General features: G+C 46.4%; 1 protein-coding gene across 4 annotated transcripts in view; it reads right to left on the reverse strand.

The window, feature by feature from the left end:
* nup214 (nucleoporin 214) overlaps window positions 1-22,334 on the reverse strand; it is a 187,973-nt gene that overhangs the window by 132,638 nt on the left and 33,001 nt on the right. For all 4 annotated transcript variants that reach the window (XM_060841579.1, XM_060841580.1, XM_060841581.1 and 1 more), the window contains exons 14-21: window positions 21,143-21,207; window positions 16,872-16,967; window positions 15,274-15,423; window positions 13,901-14,059; window positions 8,094-8,197; window positions 5,746-5,925; window positions 3,641-3,726; window positions 1,507-1,590 (exon numbers count right to left, since the gene is read on the reverse strand). In XM_060841579.1, coding sequence (XP_060697562.1) covers window positions 1,507-1,590; window positions 3,641-3,726; window positions 5,746-5,925; window positions 8,094-8,197; window positions 13,901-14,059; window positions 15,274-15,423; window positions 16,872-16,967; window positions 21,143-21,207 — 924 coding nt within the window. The remainder of the gene's footprint in view (window positions 1-1,506; window positions 1,591-3,640; window positions 3,727-5,745; window positions 5,926-8,093; window positions 8,198-13,900; window positions 14,060-15,273; window positions 15,424-16,871; window positions 16,968-21,142; window positions 21,208-22,334) is intronic.

Genomic DNA, 22,334 nt, shown 5'->3' on the forward strand with positions numbered 1-22,334 from the left:
TGTCCGGATGTTCATAAACCCTATCCCTTACAATTCTCTCTCAGACTTTGCCCACAACAGAAGTGAGACTCACCGGCCTATAGTTACTAGGATTATCCCTACTCCCCTTTTTGAACAAGGGAACCACACTTGCTATCCTCCAGCCATCTGGCACTATTCCTGTAGACAATGAGGATATAAAAATCAAGGCCAATGTTTGTGACATTTTAAATACCTGTGCACTCTAAGTCTCCTTGGACATCCATCATTTGACCTTTGCAGCACGTAGGAAGTGTCCAGATTTATCCTTTATCAGTCCAAAACGGGTGACCACACATTTTTTGTCAACATACCAGGATCAGTGCTGGGCCCACTGCTGCTTGTCATTTATATGAACGACATGGACGAGAATTTAGGAAGCATGGCTATTAATTTTATAGATGACACCAAAAGTGGTCATATAGCTGATAGTGAAGAAGGTTATCCAAGATTACAAAGGGAACTGGATCAATTGGGTCAATGGGTGAGGAGTGACAGATGTAGTTAATTTTAATAAACGTGAGATGTTGCATGTTGGTAAGACAAGCAAGGGCAGGTCTTACCCAGATAATGGTACGGTACTGGGTAGTGTTGCCGAACAGAGACACCTTGGGGTTCAGGTACACAGTTCTTTGAAAGTTGCATTACAGGTAGACAGGGTAGTAAAGGCAGCGTTTGAAATGCTTGCCTTTGTTGCTCCAGATCATCGTATTCAGGAGTTGGGACATCATGTTGCGGTTGTACAGAACTTTGGTGAGGCCACTTTTGGAGTAGTGGTTGATCTGCTACAGGAAGGATGCTATTAAATTGGAGAGAGTGCACAGAAGATTTAAAAGGATATTACCAAGACTGGAGGGTTTGAGTTATAAGGAGAGGTTGGATAAGCTGGGACATTTTTTTCACTGGAGTTTAGAAGGTTGAGGAGTAACCTTATATAGTTTTATAAAATCATGACGGGTATAGATAAGGTGAACAGCAAAGGTCTTTTCCATAGGACTGGGAGTTCAAAAATGAACAGCATAATTTTAAGACGCCAGGTGAAAAATTTAAAAGGGACCTGAAGGGCAAGACTTTCATGCAGAGGATAACTTGCATGTGGAATGAACTGCCAGAGGAAGTAGGAAATGCAGGCAAAGTTACAACATTTAAAAGACATTTGGACAGGAACATGAACAGAAATGCCAAGTGCAGGCAAACAGGACTAATTTAGTTTGGGAAATTTGGTCGGCATGGACGAGTTGGGCCGAAGAGTCTGTTTCCATGCCGTATGACTCTCTAAGTGACTTGTATACACATATGAGGGGGCATGGGAACAGCTTTAATTCTCAGTTATCAATTGTGATGGTCAGCATCAATACAGAATTCTCTTTAGCTACACTGGATTATCAGGGGTAAATGAATCCCTTCCCACTTCCCTTACAGAGATACAACCAGCCACTGCAGCCACCCAATTTCTCCTGCCACCTCCTAAAGGGATTTTCTTATTACCTGGCGCAGTGGATCTCACAGGTGGAGTCTGCCTTTTGGAAAGGAAGTTCCGTAGCTGGGATTGTTTCACTGGAGATAGTTTACCTGAAGATCAAGAAAAAAAAATTGACATATGTTTAAAAAGGGCACTTCATGTCATCAAGTCATCACAACGACCAGAGTCTGAATTCTCGCCTTCAGAGAAACAAATTGGAAAGATGTTAGACAGTCCTCTGAGCTTGCCTCACCACTCAGTATTATAGCTGACGATCTGCCCCAAAATGACAAAACAAATTCACTTACAGGGGATAGCCAGTTGGCCCACTGCACCCATGCTGGCTCTTTGAAAATGTTATCAAATTAGCCCCACTATCCTGCTCTTCCCTGCATCCGTTTTTCTCATGAAGTAGGGATTCAAATCACTTTTGAAAATTACACTGGAATGTACTTCCACCACCCCTTCACACACAGCACCGTGGATGACAACTCAGGGAAAGGAAATGTCATCAATCCTTTGGCAACTTTAGCGAAATTCTGTCTCCTCTGGCAATGGCCGTTCTATTGAAGAGAAACAGTTTCTACCTATTTAGTCTGGCCAATCTCCTCAAAATTTTAAAGATTGTTCAATTTAATCTCCCCATAATCACTTCTAAACCATTCAAGGTATTCTACTTAAATTACTTCATTCTTGGTACCATTCTGGAAAATCTCCTTTCCACCATCTCCAACAACTTGACAACCTTCCAAAACAGTAGTTTCCAGAATTGGACACAATTCTCCAATATTAGCTAGTTAATTAACCAGGGACGTATAAGTCACTGCTATAGAAACTTCCTTGTTTGTATGTTCCTCTGCATCTATTTAGAAAAGTCAAGAATTCCGTGTGCCTTTGAAATGGCCTGTTCTGAGACCTTCAAAGATTTATATCTGTGCGGCCTGGGAAACAGCAACTAGAAAAACAAGCTCTAGCCAAGTCGAGGGGAGAGATCAGACAGCATCATTTAAGGTGCAGGATGTTCCTTTCAGGTACTGGCCAACATTCAACCCTCTACTTCCAACACAGTGACAAATACATCATAAACTCATCTGTCCTCTCCACAGATGTTGACCGCCCCCTCAAGTATTTTCTGCTCTTTGTTTTGCTGTTTGAAACTGCTGTATCCACTGACTGAATGTGCGTGTTTTAAATTCACGTTTCAGAATAAACTAACGGCACGAGTGTTTTGAATTCTTCACAAGTGGTAAGGAATGTAAACCTAACTGCAATCCCAAAATCAGAAGAAACTTTGAGCCGAGAGGTGTGCACTCAGGTTTAGTTCAAGTTAGCCATCAGGAAAAACAAGAGTGCGATACGTAGACCCAATCCCTTGGCCACCCAACCACCCGACAACTGGAGGGAGAATACTTCACCTTCTCCTTGGGACCCTCCAACCACATGGCATTAATGTCGATTTTACCAGTTTCCTCATCTGCCCTCTGCCCACCATATCCCAGATCCAACCCAGCACTGCTGTCTTGAACTGTCCATCCTCCTTCTCATCTCTCCACTCCGACCCATCACCAGCAAGTTAGAAACAATCTTCCTTAAATTCATGCAAATTCTGCTGAATCAATCCATGTTTTTCCATGTGGCTATTAATTCAAGTGTGAATCATTGTTTCTAGACGTTCCCCCGCCACTGACTGACCTATAACTGATCTTTACAACCCGATAATGTTTGCAGCTCTCCAATTTCCAAACATGGGGAAGTAAGCAGACCGTGATGATTAACACATTGCTTTCAAAGTCAGAACCCTTTTTTTCCCCCAGAGTTGAAATGTCTAATACTAGCAGACAAGCATTTCAGGTGAAAGGGGGAAAAGTTCAGAGGAGATGAGAGGGATAAGTCTTTTACACAGAGAGTGACAGGAGTGTGGAACACACTGCAGGTGTGGTGGTGGTGGCAGATACAATAAGGATATTTAAGGGGCTTTTAGATAAACATGTGGATATGGAAAGAATGGAAGGATATGGACCAAGGGCAGGCAGAAGTGTCATGTTCAGCATGGAGCGAAAGGCCCGTTCCTGTGCCGTACTGTTCTATGTTCTAACGGTCATATCAAACAAATGACCCTTTCCCCATGAATCACTCAGACATGAAACAGTGAAGTTTTACCTGGGGTAGCTGGAGTCCCTTTTGGTGTTCCATCCAGGGTAGTCTTCACCAGGACATTGCGCAGCATCTCTAACTCAGTATCCCAGCTGGAGAAAAGAAATCAGACACAAAATGGTATATGGTAAGCTGATCAGGTAGGGGGATAACTTCGGGTTGTTTTGGAGCTAGTGTTGACTAAATTGGGCCAAACAGTGACCATTAAACATTTTAGCCTTCTGCATTTGGCTAGCGTCTTATCAAAGGTCCTACTGTAAGTTTGTGGTTACTTTTTGCAACATCTAAAATACTGCTAGATAAGATTTGCCCTTCCACCAAGGCTGCCTACAGAGGAATATCACAGGACTCATGATGTCTGTGGCAACTGTCAGGTAACAAGCATTTAATGAAGATCAAATGAAGCACATTAATTCAAAATGTAAGGGGCAACGAAGCAAGCTTCATTGGAAGGTCAAAATCTATCGAACTCTACAGCTGAGAGAGCTGGGCCTGTGCCAGGACACCACCAGTTTCCTCTGAATCAGCACTGCACCTACAAAAATAAACCTAAAAGCCATCTCCTGCTCTGATTTAATTTGTTTTATTACCTAAGGACATGTAGGCATTTGCGCAAGATAAATTGCTTGCATTTATACAACTTGTGTAGGGGGCTAATAAAAATGGTATTTTAAAAACACAGCAATTCTGATACAGTATAAGGTCAACACTTGGCAGACTGCTCAACTACTACTGCACAGCAAGTAAAAATAACAGAAGGTCCAATTTTCAGATGCAAGTGAAAAACGTTTTGCTTTCATCCTATGCTACTTGCTTCATCCAGTCAGCAAGTCTCACCAGATAAATATATGGCACACTCCGGACAACACAAACTTCAGAAACATATCAGGGGCCTGGAAGATGGGTGGGCAAGTTTTTAAAAAAAACTCAGAGTCACAGAGTCATAGAGATGTACAGCACAGAAACAGACCCTTCAGTCCAACTTGTCCATGCTGACCAGATATCCCAACCCAATCTAGTCCCACCTGCCAGCACCCGGTCCATATCCCTCCAAACCCTTCCTATTCATATACACATCCAGATGCTTTTTAAATGTTGTAATTGTACCAGCCTCCACCACATCCTCTGGCAGCTCCTTAGGTCTCTTTTATATCTTTCCCCTCTCACCCTAAAACCTATGCCCTCTAGTTCTGGACTCACCTAACCCAGGGAAAAGACTTTGTCTGTTTATCCTATCCATGCCTCTCATAATTTTGTAAACCTCTATAAGGTCACCCCTCAACCTCCGACACTCCAGGGAAAACAACCCCAGCCGGTTCAGCCTCTCCCTATAGCTCAAACCCTCCAACCCTGGCAACATCTTTGTAAATCTTTTCTGAACCTTTTTAAGTTTCACAATATCCTTCTGATAGGAAGGAGACCAGAATTGCATGCAATATTCCAACAGTGGCCTAATCATGTCCTGTACAGCCGCAACATGACCTCCTAAACCCTGTACTCAATACTCTGACCAATAAAGGAAAGCATACCAAACGTCTTCTTCACTATCCTATCTACTCACGACTCCACTTTCAAGGAGCTATGAACCTGCACTCCAAGATCTCTTTGTTCAGCAACACTCCCTAGGACCTTACCATTAAGTGTAGTGTTTGTAAAGCACGATGCATACCTCAGTAATGGTTCAGAGATTTTTTAACTGCTCACTATGAACTATCCACTGCTGTACTGTCGGGAATGAGAGTGTCCATTTGAACACAGCGAGCTCCCACAAAGAGCAAATTTTTGGGATGTTAGCGGACAGATAAATATCAGCCATGGAACTGGGAAAATCCCCCTGCTCCTTCTCTAATGAAGTGCCATGGGATCTTTGGTGCCCAGGGAGAACAGAAAGGGCTGAAGTATAAACTCTCATCCAACAGTTGGCACCTCCAACAGAGCAGAACTCCGTCAGTACTGGCACTCAAGGCGCTCACGTATCTGCACGGAGATCCCACGTTTGCAGTCCGCTCAGTCTGGGCCAAGTAGGGTGAACCTACTGCACAGGATCTGATGTTTGAATGGGTACAGAGATTGTTGTAGCTAATGTGCTGAGTAGGATGCGTAAAACCTACCAACGATCACTGAGCAGACACTTTTCATTGGGCACACACCATTTGGAGGTCTGGTTATAAATACGGAGGTTCTGCAGGCTGTCTATCAGTTCATTAATCTTCTTATCCTGCTGGGTAATGATCTCATGGTGACTCGCCAAAGCGTTGAACAACACTTCCCTCTCTGGTAGAAGTAGGTGTCTGGAATGAAACAGTAGAGACTTTGTAACTAAATTCAAGTGAAGATAAAACACTCCACTTCTTTTCACATGACAGACGTATGAAAGCTAACATCATAGCTGTTTGTTCAACTTAAGACACTCCACACGTGGTGTGATGTTCCATCTTCCTTACATTAAAAGGATACAGAGGCACAGCAAAAGGTGCGAGAGAGACCCACACATACTGGGCGAGAATTAAGAGTTGATCATTATCAAGAAAGACTGAACAGGCTACAGCACTTTTCTCCAGAAAAAGATGCATAAGATAAAGATGTGTTGTGTTACAGATGAAGTACAAGCATGGATAGAGGATTGGTTGACTAACAGGAAGCAGGGAGTGGGAATAAATGAGTTCTATTCTGGTTGACAATCAGTAACTAGTGGTGTGCGTCAGGGATCAGTGTTGGGACCGCAATTATCCGCAACTTATATAGATGCTTTGGAGCTGGGGACGGTGTGTGGTTGTGTCAAAGTTTGCAGATGACACTGAGATGAGTGGCAGAGCAAAGTGTGCAGAGGACTGTGAAACTTTGCAGAGGAACATAGATACATTAAGTGTGTGGGCAAAGGTCTGGCCGATGGAATACAATGTTAATAAATGTGAAGTCATCTATTAAGGAAGGAGTAACAGTAAAAAGGGTTGTGACTTGAATGGTAAGAAGTTACAGCGTGCTGCTCTGCAGGGGGACCTGGGTGTCCTTGTGCATGAATCACAAAGGGTTGGTCTGCAGGTACAACAGGGAATTAGGAAGGCAACTGGAACTTTGTCCTTGCTAAAAGGATTGAGTTTAAAAGCTGAGAGCTTATATTGCAGCTGTATAGAGTACTGGTGAGGCCACACCTGGAGTACTGTGTGCAGGTTTGATCTCCTTACGGGAGAAAGGATGTACTGACACTGGTGTGAGTGCAGAGGTTGATTCTGGAGTCGAGTGGTTAGCTTATGAGGAGACTCAGTAGACTGGGATCATATTCATTTAGAGTTTAAAAGAATGTTTTTACAGAAGCATAAAATTATCAAGGTAATAGATAAGATAGACAGAGAGGATGTTTCCATTGGCGGGTGAAACTAGGACAGAAGGGCATAGCCTCAAAATTAGGGGGAGCAGATTTAGGACTGAACTGAGAAGGAACTTCTCCACCCAGAGGGTAGTGAATCTGTGGAATTCCCTGCCCAGTGAAGTAGTTGACGTGACTTCAGTAAACATTTTCAAAGTTAAGATGGATGTAAAGGATTGAACTGTAAAGGAATTAAGAGTGATGATGAGAGGGTGGGTTAATGGAGCTGAGTCCACAAAAAGGTCAGCCATGATTGTATTGAACGGGAGAGCAGGCTCGAAGGGCCAGGCGGCCTCCTCCTGCTCCTGGTTCTTACGTTCTGGTGATGGTCACCTGATAGAGACCTAGAAGGTGAGAGGAAGGTTTCGAGTCGAGATAACTTTTTCACTTGCTGGGAAGACCACAGGAAAGAAAGGAAGAGAATACACTGACAGGATAAAACGAGGCCTGGAAAGAAGCAAGCATAGAACACCAGCAGCACCTGACAGGCTGAGCGTCCTGTTTCTCCTTATATCTTCAAATAGTACCATACACAAGTACTTTCATAGCCCCGGTTCTAATGAAACATTCTTGGCATGAAACATTAAGTCTGGTTCTCTCTAAAGATGCTGCTTGACCTGATGAAGATTTCTGGTGTATCCTATTTTTACTTCCGATCTCGAGCATCCACTGCAATATTGTTTGTGTACTTTCACATTCACTTCAGCGGCTATGGGGGAAGCTGCAGCTAAAAGCAGAACACTGCGAGGTTAGATATCCACACCGATGCGGACAGATGGCACTGGGATAATCTGCTGCATGCCAGCAAACATTCTAATAATGCGTTGCTGTTTTACAGTGATGTTGGTTGAGGGTTGAGAACTCTCTTGCTTTTTTTTTCAAACTAGAGACTGTGGGAACATTTAACTCCACTTTGTTAAGACTACACTTCTAAAGGTACATTTCTCTCTTCAGTCTAGGTATTATCTGTGCTGCAGTTACTGGAATGCAGACCGGAATCCGAACGAGCTCATTGTCAGTCATGGCTCAGTGCACACTGTGTTCTAAATGCCCAAAGGCACATCTCCAAACTCCGCACTGAGAACCACTCACTTGTGCTTCTTGTTCTTCTCCTGGTATTGCTCCCATTCCATATCCAACACATCATTCACATCCTGCACAGCAAACTTCACATACTGATGCAGTTGGCGAATTTCCTGCAAAACAAAAGCAACTCACCATTATTTACTTGCCTTTCCCTGAACAAGTAAATACACAGCGCAATAATAAATTGAAAAGAACGAACAGAAATTGCTGGAGAAACTCAGCAGGCCTGGCAGCATCTGTGGAAAGAGAAAGCAGCTACAGTGACCTTTCATCAAAACTAAAATGGAAAAGAGCCAACAACTGCACAACTTTGACAAAAGAGCAAGTTCTCTTCGTTAATTTGGGAAGGATGCCAAAACTCTGAGGGGCTACCTGGATGGTTTACCAGGTTATGGACAGAAATTAGAGAAATGGGATTGTGTTCTTTCATGTACAGAAGGTTATAGGGAGATTTAGCAGAGTAGTTCTCAATGATGACTAACTTCAAATGAGCAGATTTGCAGAAATTATTTCATCTGGTATTCAGGTCACACAGGTTTAAAATATGTAGCAAACTAACTAAAGAGGGACTGAGGAGGAATATCTTCATGAAACCTGGAAAGCACCATCTTAAACAATGGAAACAAGCTCCACAGAAACTGGTAACTGCAAATGGAGAATGCTTGAACAGTATGTGCAGGTTCATGGGAGGAGAAATGCTAGATGATTGAATAAATTATCGTGATGAGCCATGTATTCAGAATAAACCAGGTACATAATGACACCTCCAGAAAAGCAAACACAACACTGGGGTATATTTCTAAAAAGACAGAACTGAAAACCAGAAATATGATCAACACTCATCAGACCACATTACAACACTATGCATAGTGCTGAGCTTCATATTATAAAAGGGATATCAAAACCCGAACAAAAGTGCAAAAAGGGTCATTCCAATTATGAAAGATTGAACTGGCTGGGTTCTTTAGTCTGGACAGATTATGGAGAGATGACCCGATAGAGATCTAAAAGATTACAAAGGGGTTTGACGAGGTAGTTTTGAAGAAGATGCTTCCATTTGTGGAAACTGGGGTTATAAATATAAAATAGCCAGCAATAAATCCAACAGAGAATTCAAGGAAATGCCTTTATCCAGACAGTGAAGAAAATATGAAATGCTACAACAATATTTGAGGCAGATAGCTTAGTTACATTGTCGGGAAACTAGGGAACATCATGATGGAACAACACAAAATGAACAAGGTGAAAGGAGGTTTGTGAGCAAATATACCTCAACTGGGTTGCAAGGCCTGGTTCGACGTGTATTCTATTTTAGTTCAGGAACAGCCAGAGTTCAGAAGGGTACAGTTCTCTTATGAGAGGAGAGGGGAAAAAAAAAATCAAGGTGTTCTATATAGTACCGTTGAGGAACTAATCACATCAGAAGTAGCTTCTACACTGTGGACCTTCTAAGCCAAGAGAGTTCGGTACAAATTTTCAAGTTGGTTTTTTTTTCTATTGTTTAATAAACTCACATTTTTAAAGACCATCTGCAGCCTCATGTGGATATGTTTCAGTGACTCATCACCATATTAACAACTGCAAAAGATTACAGGTGTGATCCATCAAGCCAAGTTTCATTCTGGATCAGACTTGCCCAGCATCCTGGTCAGCTAGGACTGCACACTTCATACCAACTGTGTGCCGATGGGACAAGACAAGGAGGAACATGCGATGTGCATGTTACTGTGACAAACAGGCCCTGCTGGCGGTGGAGAGGAGATCCTGCCACAGTGTATGACAGAGCCAGGGTCTGATGGCAAGAGGTGCAGCTTTGCAATATCACAAGTTACATATTGACTCCAGATCAGGGTATAAGGAGTCATGGGTGAATTATTTCGGAGCAGCAAGGTCTGGACAATATCTAGGTTTAAGCTGACAAGTGGCAAGTAACTTCTGTGCCACACAAGTGCCAGAAATAACACTCTCCAATGATAGAGAACCTAACCATCACCCCCTTGACATTCAATGGGATGACCATCAGTGAATCCCCTATTATCAATATGCTGGTGGTTTACCATTGACTAGACACTCAACTGGACTCAGTACATAAACACAGTCACTACAAGAGTGGGTCATAGACCCAGAATCCTGCAAGGAGTTACTCACTTCCCGACACTCCAAAGTCTGTCCACCAACTACAAGATATAATTTAGGAGCATGAATGAATATTCTCCACTTGTAGCGCCAAAAACTTCAAGAAGGTTGACATCACCCCAAGACAAAGCAGCCTACATGTTTGGAGAAAGTGAGAAGTGCAGATGCTGGAGATCAGAGTCGAGGGTGTGGTGCTGGAAAAGCACAGCAGGTCAGGCAGCATCTGAGGAACAGGAGAATTGACATTACAAGCATAAGTCTTTCTTGATGAAGGACTTCTGCCTGAAATGTTGATTCTCCCGTTCCTCGGATGCTGCCTGACCTGCTGTGCTTTTCCAGCACCACACTCACGGCAGCTTACATTGACTTAATATTTGCATCTAAACTATATCCTGTGTCTGGGATAAGTCCTCAAAGTCTAATTATTTTAAGCACTCCTTTCCTGAATGAGTAACTCAGAGCTTTCACTGATTTAGCGCAGAGACATTAAATCATTAGTCCACTCACCATCACCAAGTGCAAAGCTCTCCACAAGGGAGGCATCAGTTCAGCATTTAGCCAATTGTAGCAGCAAGACAGCAACTAAATCTGAACATCGAACCACAAAGCAGTACTCAGACTGAGGAGAGAAATGGGCCATTTGGTGCACGCTCATCGTCATGGTCTCCTTCCTATCGGAAAGATGTTGTGAAACTTGAAAGGGTTCAGAAAAGATTTACAAGGATGTTGCCAGGGTTAGAGGATCTGAGCTATAGGGAGAGGCTGAACAGGCTGGGGCTGTTTTCCCTGGAGTGCCGGAAGCTGAGGGGTGACCTTATAGAGGTTTACAAAATTATGAGGGGCATGGATAGGGTAAATAGACAAGGTCTTTTCCCTGGAGTCGGGGAGTCTAGAACTAGAGGGCATAGGTTTAGGGTGAGAGGGGAAAGATATAAAAGAGATCTAAGGGGTAACTTTTTCACGCAGAGGGTGGTACGTGTATGGAATGAGCTGCCAGAGGATGTGGTGGAGGCTGGTACAATTACAACATTTAAGAGGCATTTGGATGGGTATATGAATAGGAAGGGTTTGGAGGGATATGGGCCGGGTGCTGGCAGGTGGGACTAGATTGGGTTGGGATATCTGGTCGGCATTGTCGGGTTGGACCGAAGGGTCTGTTTCCGTGCTGTACATCTCTATGACTCTATGTTCTACACGAGCCTCCTGCCAGTCTGCTGTATCTCATCTCAGCGATACAACAGCTCGGGAAGCTGGGGCCTTGGGGAGAAATTCACAGCTTCATTTCAAGTGCCTTCAATTCAGACTGAACCTTGCTGGTGCTTTGCAGATGGACAAACAATTATTTAGTGTGGGGTCTGGATGCTGAATCTCAGAGTGGAGTTTGGATACACCCAAGAGAACAAGTAAATCTCTGAAGAAATGTAACACACGGAGTGAAATATACAATCCAGAAATGTGTCTTTTGGACCGTCATGCCTGTGCCAACTCTCTGAAGGATTCTTCCCATTATTCTCACTCCCAGAGTCGTGAAAAATAAAAGTAACAAGCGAGTTTGGAGAAGATTTGTAGCTCAGGTTGAGGTTCTGGATGTTGGTTTGCTCACTGAGCTGGAAGATTACTTACAGTATGGAAACAGGCCCTTCGGCCCAACCAGCCAAAGCGCAACCCACCCATTCCCCTAACCTAACACTACAGGCAATTTAGCAATTGGCCAATTCACCTGAATTGTACATCTTTGGACTGTGGGAGGAAACCGGAGCACCCGGAGGAAACCCACGCAGACACGGGGAGAACGTGCAAACTCCACACAGTCAGTCGCCTGAGTCGGGAATTGAACCCGGGTCTCTGGCGCTGTGAGGCAGCAGTGCTAACCACTGTGCCACCGTGCCGCCAATAGGTTTGTTTTCAGAGCGAACAGCCAATGGGGAACTTCAAAGCAGTGTCTACAGGAAAACATGTGGGGCCAAATATTCAACTACAGAAGCAATCATCCCAACACCCACAAACGAAGCTGCATCAGAACATTATTGTGACGAGCCAACACGAAACGTCTGAAAATAAACCTTTCAGCTCAGCAAGCAAACCTATATCCATCAAATTAACTCAACATTTGATAATCAAGCTTAATAAGATTATAGTCTGCACAGAACACATCTGTACACTTACAAATAATCTATGGGATTGACAGCAGAGGCCTACTGTACATATTTAATAATTGAACAGAAAAGAGTGTAGTGTCAAGAGGGTGTGGAATTGGTAACATGACACCAATATTTAAGAAGGGAGGTTGAAGCTATCCACAAAATATAAAGCAGTCACAACTCAACATCAGTGAGAGAAAGATGACAGAATTCCTGCTCGTGGAGAAAACAGAAAAACAGTTGGACGAGAAACATGAACATCCAGCACTGGTTTCAAACGGGAAAGGATTGCTTCACCTACATTACACTGTTTGAACAGGCAACAGAGCTGACAAGAGTAATGCGTCAATGTAACAGACTGACATTTCCAGGCATTCAATATGGTACCACAATGTGTAAGCTCAGGGGCTACAGAGTTTGGTGACAATTGGCAGGATGCATTGCCAGCTAGCTCCAAGACAGAAAGCAGGGACTGGAGCAGACAGTAATGATTCAGAATTGCAGAAAATAGGAAGCTGGGTCCCACCAGAATCAGTGTTGCTGCAAGTGTTCACAATTTCTCTCAACAATCTAGACTTTGCAGTCAGAGACAATTTCGAAACTTGCAGACAACATCTAATTGGGACGGAATCAATATGGAGTGCTGGAAATTACAAGAGGATGCTCATAATTGTCAAATGAATTTCAACACAGATCAATGCTGGGCTGTACATTTTGGTCAGAAACACAAAGAGGTCACAGATAACTTTAATACAAAACACAAGAATCTTGTTTTTTTTTTGCTACTGAAGGGAAAGGCCTAATCAACTCTTCACTGAGACCCAACTCCTGCTGTTTGAAAAGGGGGCAGAGGTTGGTATATGGAGGGAGAGACGGGGAACATACATCCTACCGAAGGGCTCCCTTCACTCCATCAACACCACCACAAACACCCTCTCCCCCCCCGCCCCCTTCTCCCCACTCCCCCACCCCCCCCCTTTCTCCCCACTCCCACTTCCCTCCCCCCCATAACTCCTGGATGCTCTCACCTTTTCACCAGTCACACAAATTCCAAGGTATAAAAATGGGGTTATGTCAGAAAAACCTTTGGTAAAGATGTATTTAAGATGAATGAGAGGTAAACACATGAGGGAGAGAAAGGGATATTTAGGTCAACTGAGTTAGGAAAAGAAACATGCAAGAGAATCCAGTGAAGCTAACACACAAACATGGACTGGTCAGGAGCCTGGCTATTCTCTGCTATGCATTTTAAATAACGCTATGTCAGATCCAGCTTCCTATTGCTACTAAATCTGCTCTCTTGGTCCTTTTAAGCACAATTCATAACTTGCTACACTAAAAAAAAAACACCTCTGGTCTTTTGTCAAGTTGTGAATGCTCTCTTCCCCCGCTCCAACTCAATCAGCCCCAACCAATGAGAAGAAACTCAAGGAGTTGTAGGTTGAACCAAAGCAAAGACCAGCAGCTTAGCTCACCGTCAGCTTTACCTCAAAGGGCTCATTACAACCCGATTATCGGAAGTCATCAGCTACGAACCTTCAGTTGGGCTTCGTTCTTTGGGCTGAGGGGTTTTCGACGCAGGAGCTGAAGGTAATTCTTGTCCATGTTTCGCTCATTATGTGTAGTTGCATCTTCCACAGCAGCAAATCCTTCCAGCATCATCGTCTTCAGAATGCCGATTTCTTCATGTAGAGTCTAAGGGGGTGGGGAAGATGCCAAAAAAATACAATCAAACACAACAGCATAAAGGTCAACATCAACTCCGAGAATTTTTCTCATAAAGATTCTTTTACTACCATTCCACAATAAACAAACTGCACAGACAATAGGGAACAAGAGGAGCATCAAACTATACTCTCTCTCCAACCAATCTGAGGAAGGAATTCAGGCACTGTGCTGAGTCAGAGTCAGTTCTGAAGCCAGAAGTCTTATGGACCACTTGACCTAGGGCTCCTCTGCAACACAGCCCCCACCCTCATCTCATTAGGAAGATCAGAGCTTCTGCCCACTCCAAAGTTACTGCCTTCAAACTGCTCAGCTCAGACTTTGCAGAGTTCCGCGCTCCACTGGATAAAAAGGACAACATTGGAGGCTGAGGAAGAGGTTTATAAAATCATAGATGAATGCATGAGAGAAAAGGAAGTAGAGGAATATGGTGAAAAGCTGAGTTGTTGTCAGAAGAGACTGGTATGAAGACAAAACAGTATTGACAGAATGGCCTATATGTATTGCATATTCTGAGTAATTCTGGCACCAATCTCTGGCCTATTTTGCCATGATGTGGACAAGGTCAGAAGTCACACGACACCAGGTTATAGTCCCACCAGGTTTATTTGTAAATCACAAGTTTTCGGAGCACTGCCCCTGGACACGTGACTTCTGACCATTTTGCCAAGTTTAGGACTAATATAAAGGCAAAACACAGCAGCAGTTGCAAGTCTGAAATAAAAGAAAGAAAATCATGGAAATACTCTGAAGAGGCAGAGGAAAGATTGATTCTCATGCAAGGTCACCAACCTGAAAAGGTTAAACATGTTTCTCTCCTTGACAGCAGTCTGATCTTAGGAGTGTTTCCAACATTTGTTCTTGGTTCAGATTTCCAGTAACCAAAACATTATTGACTTTGTCCAAAGTAATTACAGTGATTGCATTTTGAGGAAGTGCAAAGACATGAGCGGGCTTCCGAGAATAGTCATTGAGTATCTAGACTGGAAGAGCAGCCTTTGTAATTAGTATCTATGGTGGTGAAATACTGTTATTGCCCACCAGAAGTGTAATGGTGGGGACTTTACTACATTTGTGGGTTACTCTTCCCTCAATTGTTCAGTCTCACACTGGAATGATGTTAGTTCTGGTTGTCCCCTTCTCTTTGTTGATGAATTAAACATTGACCTCAGCTTGCCACTTGCCTCTGTTATCTCCTTGACCTCCAACAGGAAGGTGTGCAGTGACTGGGCATCATACCGCAGGAGGGTCATCTCCTTGGCACTGCCAACCTCAAAGTTCGAGCGTGCCGTGCGGGCCTTCAAATCATCAAGTTCCTTCTGAAAGAGAGAGATCTGTGCCAAAGGTATGGCACATTAGCAGAAATACACTGATGGCCAGCAAAAACAGATCAACCCCTCCACCCCCCTGGGCAACCCTAATGAAGTGGAATATTTCCCTCCAGGGAAGGCTGCACCGTCAGCTGCCTGGGACTGAAGCTCTGGAATTCCTTACCCAATGCACTTTCCCCTCCTTAAACACCACCTCTTTCATCAAGTTCTTGGTAAAGTTCCTTTTGTAGCTCACGGGAGAGCTCAGCAATGTTTCGGTAACTGTTTTCCCAGCTGCTGCACCAACCTAAGCTACTGGAATGGAGCAGTTTGCAGAAGGAAGATCACACAGACACACATGCTGGGATGGTGAGCGGGTGATCTGTTTCGATGATGAAGGCTCAGGAGCAATCGGGGCACTGATGAGAGCCCCATCTCTTCCACGCAAGCCTTTACAGCCACTCAACCAGGCTGGCAGGGGAAAGCCACATTGGCTGCAAGAGTCTGCACTTCTCGGAGATCAGTTCCTGCCAGGCCACTAACTGAATAAAAATACACGGTATCGGCTCTGTCTCAGTGGCTAACAATCACATGTCACAGGCTCAAACCGCATTGTCAGATGGACAGGACTGAGGGTGAAGAGTCAGTACTCGGGGAGTACCACACTCCTGGATGTCCGGTAGTAAGGCAATCCGCGCAGCTGGAGCAGCCATACTGAGCCAGCCTGACCTGCTGTGCTTTAACCAGCAACACATTTTCAACTGTGATCTCCAGCATCTGCAGACCTCATTTTTTACCCAGCTATGTAATGTTAGCTCAATCTTACACTGACATCACAACAGTTCATTGCATTTCTACAACACTTTTCAACCTGGAAAAATACCACCTCACAAAAGGTGGTGCAAAAAAATCTGAGTGACCCACAAAAAAATGGTATTAGGGCAGGTGATCAAAAGTCCAGTCCTTATACAGGACCGTAGTGGAGGAGAGGGCTGTAACCAAATACAGGGGTGGAATTTCAGAGTTTAGGGCCCAGGAATCTGAAGGCACGGCCTCCAAAAGTAGAGAAATGAAGTCAATGGTCATGCAGGGGGTCATGATTTCGGAGTGTAGCAATTTCTGAATGCTGTAACCTACAGGGAGGTTACAGAGTTCACAAGGGTCATGCAGAGATTTGAAAACAAGGATGCAAAGTTTACAATGGAGGTGCTGTCAAACCAGCAACCGCTCGACCTTAAGGAGCACCGGGAGGAAAACAGGTTCTTTGTGCAAGCTATATAGCTTTGCATTCCAACAACACCGTCCCTGCAGTGAGTTCGTCCAATGGCTGGGAAATGGCCTTTCCGCAGCCAATCGACACAGAGGCCAAACTCATAACAGAGGGCAGGTGGAGGACTGAGTGAACTGATGCTGAAAACTGCTCCTGATAGAGAGTGGATTTCATCAGAGATTCCCCCACTCGCTGCTCTTACCTCCTCCATGATTCCCATCATGACAGGGTCCAGGACAGGATGCTGTTGTAGCTGTTTCTCCAAATCAGACACGGACAGTTCTAAGGAGGCAGAGCTCTGAAGAGAAAAGACAAAGCGACGTGTAGCAACACTCCTGCAAAAGTTTTTTTAACTGGCGTTTATATTATGGTACTTTCTATGTTAAGGTCAAGGATAGACAGATGGACAGAATTCAACATGTCCCTTGAACATACATGAAAAGGAATGTCAGCACAATGGGTTGACGGTTAGGTACCCTCCAGGCTTCACTGGGAAAGTGCAGCGTTCCCACAGACACCTGGGAACCAGGCTAGCACTCCACCCACCATCCAGTTTGGAATGCATGACTGAGTACAAGCACTAGTTCTTTGCCAATGGAATAAGATGAGGCATTGCTCCTTGCAACATTCCTAGTCAGTGAGCAGGAGAAGACCATCATGTGACGCATGCAGCATCAGGACAATTGGGAGTGTGTGGGTAACTGGAGTTGAAATACCCATCAGCCATGATTAAATGGTGGAATGGACTCGATGGGCCGAAGAGCCTTACTTCCATGTCTATGTGTTATGGTCTAAGGACCGGGCACGAGCTCCTCCAGACCATCATCCCACCCAACCACGTAATCTCATCAGACAGACAAAAAAAAGGGGAAAAACACAAAGAGAATTCATGATTGCCAATAGTCTACCATTTTTTGCAAAAATGACAGGAAATTCCCAAAGATGAGGCAGGGAGAGAAGGTTTTGTAGGGGAATCTCTCGCTGCATTGGCAACCCTCAGAGAACGCAGGGTCTTCTGACCTGGACAAGAATCGAGGTGAATGAGTCAAAAGCTCAGCTTGGTTTGAAGCAGCTTCCTCTAGAGCAAGCTAAGAAGTTGCTCTTTGTTGCTGTTCATTACACACAGTGATTCAGATACACGGTGGGCCATCGCACACACACCCTTAGCTGTTCATTACACACAGTGATTCAGATACACGGTGGGCCATCGCACACACACCCTTAGCTGTTCATTACACACAGTGATTCAGATACACGGTGGGCCATCGCACACACACCCTTAGCTGTTCATTACACACAGTGATTCAGATACACGGTGGGCCATCGCACACACACCCTTAGCTGTTCATTACACACAGTGATTCAGATACACGGTGGGCCATCGCACACACACCCTTAGCTGTTCATTACACACAGTGATTCAGATACACGGTGGGCCATCGCACACACACCCTTAGCTGTTCATTACACACAGTGATTCAGATACACGGTGGGCCATCACACTCACACCCTTAGCTGTTCATTACACACAGTGATTCAGATACACGGTGGGCCATCGCACACACACCCTTAGCTGTTCATTACACACAGTGATTCAGATACACGGTGGGCCATCACACTCACACCCTTAGCTGTTCATTATACACAGTGATTCAGATACACGGTGGGCCATCACACTCACACCCTTAGCTGTTCATTACACACAGTGATTCAGATACACGGTGGGCCATCACACTCACACCCTTAGCTGTTCATTACACACAGTGATTCAGATACACGGTGGGCCATCACACTCACACCCTTAGCTGTTCATTACACACAGTGATTCAGATACACGGTGGGCCATCACACTCACACCCTTAGCTGTTCATTACACACAGTGATTCAGATACACGGTGGGCCATCGCACACACACCCTTAGCTGTTCATTACACACAGTGATTCAGATACACGGTGGGCCATCGCACACACACCCTTAGCTGTTCATTACACACAGTGATTCAGATACACGGTGGGCCATCGCACACACACCCTTAGCTGTTCATTACACACAGTGATTCAGATACACGGTGGGCCATCACACACACACCCTTAGCTGTTCATTACACACAGTGATTCAGATACACGGTGGGCCATCACACTCACACCCTTAGCTGTTCATTACACACAGTGATTCAGATACACGGTGGGCCATCGCACACACACCCTTAGCTGTTCATTACACACAGTGATTCAGATACACGGTGGGCCATCACACACACACCCTTAGCTGTTCATTACACACAGTGATTCAGATACACGGTGGGCCATCACACACACACCCTTAGCTGTTCATTACACACAGTGATTCAGATACACGGTGGGCCATCACACTCACACCCTTAGCTGTTCATTACACACAGTGATTCAGATACACGGTGGGCCATCGCACACACACCCTTAGCTGTTCATTACACACAGTGATTCAGATACACGGTGGGCCATCACACACACACCCTTAGCTGTTCATTACACACAGTGATTCAGATACACGGTGGGCCATCACACACACACCCTTAGCTGTTCATTACACACAGTGATTCAGATACACGGTGGGCCATCACACACACACCCTTAGCTGTTCATTACACACAGTGATTCAGATACACGGTGGGCCATCGCACACACACCCTTAGCTGTTCATTACACACAGTGATTCAGATACACGGTGGGCCATCGCACACACACCCTTAGCTGTTCATTACACACAGTGATTCAGATACACGGTGGGCCATCGCACACACACCCTTAGCTGTTCATTACACACAGTGATTCAGATACACGGTGGGCCATCGCACACACACCCTTAGCTGTTCATTACACACAGTGATTCAGATACACGGTGGGCCATCGCACACACACCCTTAGCTGTTCATTACACACAGTGATTCAGATACACGGTGGGCCATCGCACACACACCCTTAGCTGTTCATTACACACAGTGATTCAGATACACGGTGGGCCATCACACACACACCCTTAGCTGTTCATTACACACAGTGATTCAGATACACGGTGGGCCATCACACACACACCCTTAGCTGTTCATTACACACAGTGATTCAGATACACGGTGGGCCATCACACACACACCCTTAGCTGTTCATTACACACAGTGATTCAGATACACGGTGGGCCATCACACTCACACCCTTAGCTGTTCATTATACACAGTGATTCAGATACACGGTGGGCCATCACACACACACCCTTAGCTGTTCATTACACACAGTGATTCAGATACACGGTGGGCCATCGCACACACACCCTTAGCTGTTCATTACACACAGTGATTCAGATACACGGTGGGCCATCGCACTCACACCCTTAGCTGTTCATTATACACAGTGATTCAGATACACGGTGGGCCATCGCACTCACACCCTTAGCTGTTCATTACACACAGTGATTCAGATACACGGTGGGCCATCGCACTCACACCCTTAGCTGTTCATTACACACAGTGATTCAGATACACGGTGGGCCATCGCACACACACCCTTAGCTGTTCATTACACACAGTGATTCAGATACACGGTGGGCCATCACACACACACCCTTAGCTGTTCATTACACACAGTGATTCAGATACACGGTGGGCCATCACACACACACCCTTAGCTGTTCATTACACACAGTGATTCAGATACACGGTGGGCCATCGCACACACACCCTTAGCTGTTCATTACACACAGTGATTCAGATACACGGTGGGCCATCGCACTCACACCCTTAGCTGTTCATTATACACAGTGATTCAGATACACGGTGGGCCATCGCACTCACACCCTTAGCTGTTCATTACACACAGTGATTCAGATACACGGTGGGCCATCGCACTCACACCCTTAGCTGTTCATTACACACAGTGATTCAGATACACGGTGGGCCATCGCACACACACCCTTAGCTGTTCATTACACACAGTGATTCAGATACACGGTGGGCCATCACACACACACCCTTAGCTGTTCATTACACACAGTGATTCAGATACACGGTGGGCCATCACACACACACCCTTAGCTGTTCATTACACACAGTGATTCAGATACACGGTGGGCCATCACACACACACCCTTAGCTGTTCATTACACACAGTGATTCAGATACACGGTGGGCCATCGCACACACACCCTTAGCTGTTCATTACACACAGTGATTCAGATACACGGTGGGCCATCACACACACACCCTTAGCTGTTTAATACACACAGTGATTCAGATACACGGTGGGCCATCACACACACACCCTTAGCTGTTCATTACACACAGTGATTCAGATACACGGTGGGCCATCGCACACACACCCTTAGCTGTTCATTACACACAGTGATTCAGATACACGGTGGGCCATCACACACACACCCTTAGCTGTTCATTACACACAGTGATTCAGATACACGGTGGGCCATCACACACACACCCTTACCTGAGTCGGACATGTCTTGGATACAGGAAAGGTGGCAGCAGCACCCAACGCACTTCGAACACTGACTATTGGGACAAAGAAGAAAATGATTGGGTGTCACAGCTTTTGACATGCTTTGTGTTTTCATCCATTCCCCTGCCAAGAACTATTACCCACCCCCCACCACAACCCACCTCGGCCCCAGCCCAACCACCACGACCCACCTCTGCCCCAGCCCAACCACCACAACCCACCTCTGCCCCAGCCCAACCACCACGACCCACCTCTGCCCCAGCCCAACCACCACGACCAACCTCTGCCCCAGCCCAACCACCACAACCAACCTCTGCCCCAGCCCAACCACCACGACCAACCTCTGCCCCAGTCCAACCACCACAATCCAGTCTCACTGCAGATTCCTTGGAATCGCTGAGAACCTTCCGAGTGTGACCTGGATCACACCGGCATCTTTAGACCAAACACCCTCATCGAAGAATACAACAGGCGCTGGGAGAAGGATTCAGTCAAGTCAGTGTGGGAGGGGTGGGGGAGCGGCGGCGAGAGGGGTGGGGGAGCGGCGGCGAGGGGGGACGGGGGAGCGGCGGCGAGGGGGGCGGGGGAGCGGCGGCGAGGGGGGACGGGGGAGCGGCGGCGAGGGGGGACGGGGGAGCGGCGGCGAGGGGGGCGGGGGAGCGGCGGCGAGGGGGGACGGGGGAGCGGCGGCGAGGGGGGACGGGGGAGCGGCGGCGAGGGGGGACGGGGGAGCGGCGGCGAGGGGGGACGGGGGAGCGGCGGCGAGAGGGGCGGGGGAGCGGCGGCGAGGGGGGACGGGGGAGCGGCGGCGAGGGGGGACGGGGGAGCGGCGGCGAGGGGGGACGGGGGAGCGGCGGCGAGGGGGGACGGGGGAGCGGCGGCGAGAGGGGCGGGGGAGCGGCGGCGAGGGGGGACGGGGGAGCGGCGGCGAGGGGGGACGGGGGAGCGGCGGCGAGAGGGGCGGGGGAGCGGCGGCGAGAGGGGGGACGGGGGAGCGGCGGCGAGGGGGGGGGGGGACGGGGGAGCGGCGGCGAGGGGGACGGGGGACGGGGGAGCGGCGGCGAGGGGGGACGGGGGAGCGGCGGCGAGAGGGGACGGGGGAGCGGCGGCGAGGGGGGGCGGGGGGAGCGGCGGCGAGGGGGGACGGGGGAGCGGCGGCGAGGGGGGAGCGGCGGCGAGG

This window comes from Hemiscyllium ocellatum, chromosome 21, assembly GCF_020745735.1.
Source record: "Hemiscyllium ocellatum isolate sHemOce1 chromosome 21, sHemOce1.pat.X.cur, whole genome shotgun sequence".
Classification (NCBI taxonomy): domain Eukaryota; kingdom Metazoa; phylum Chordata; class Chondrichthyes; order Orectolobiformes; family Hemiscylliidae; genus Hemiscyllium; species Hemiscyllium ocellatum.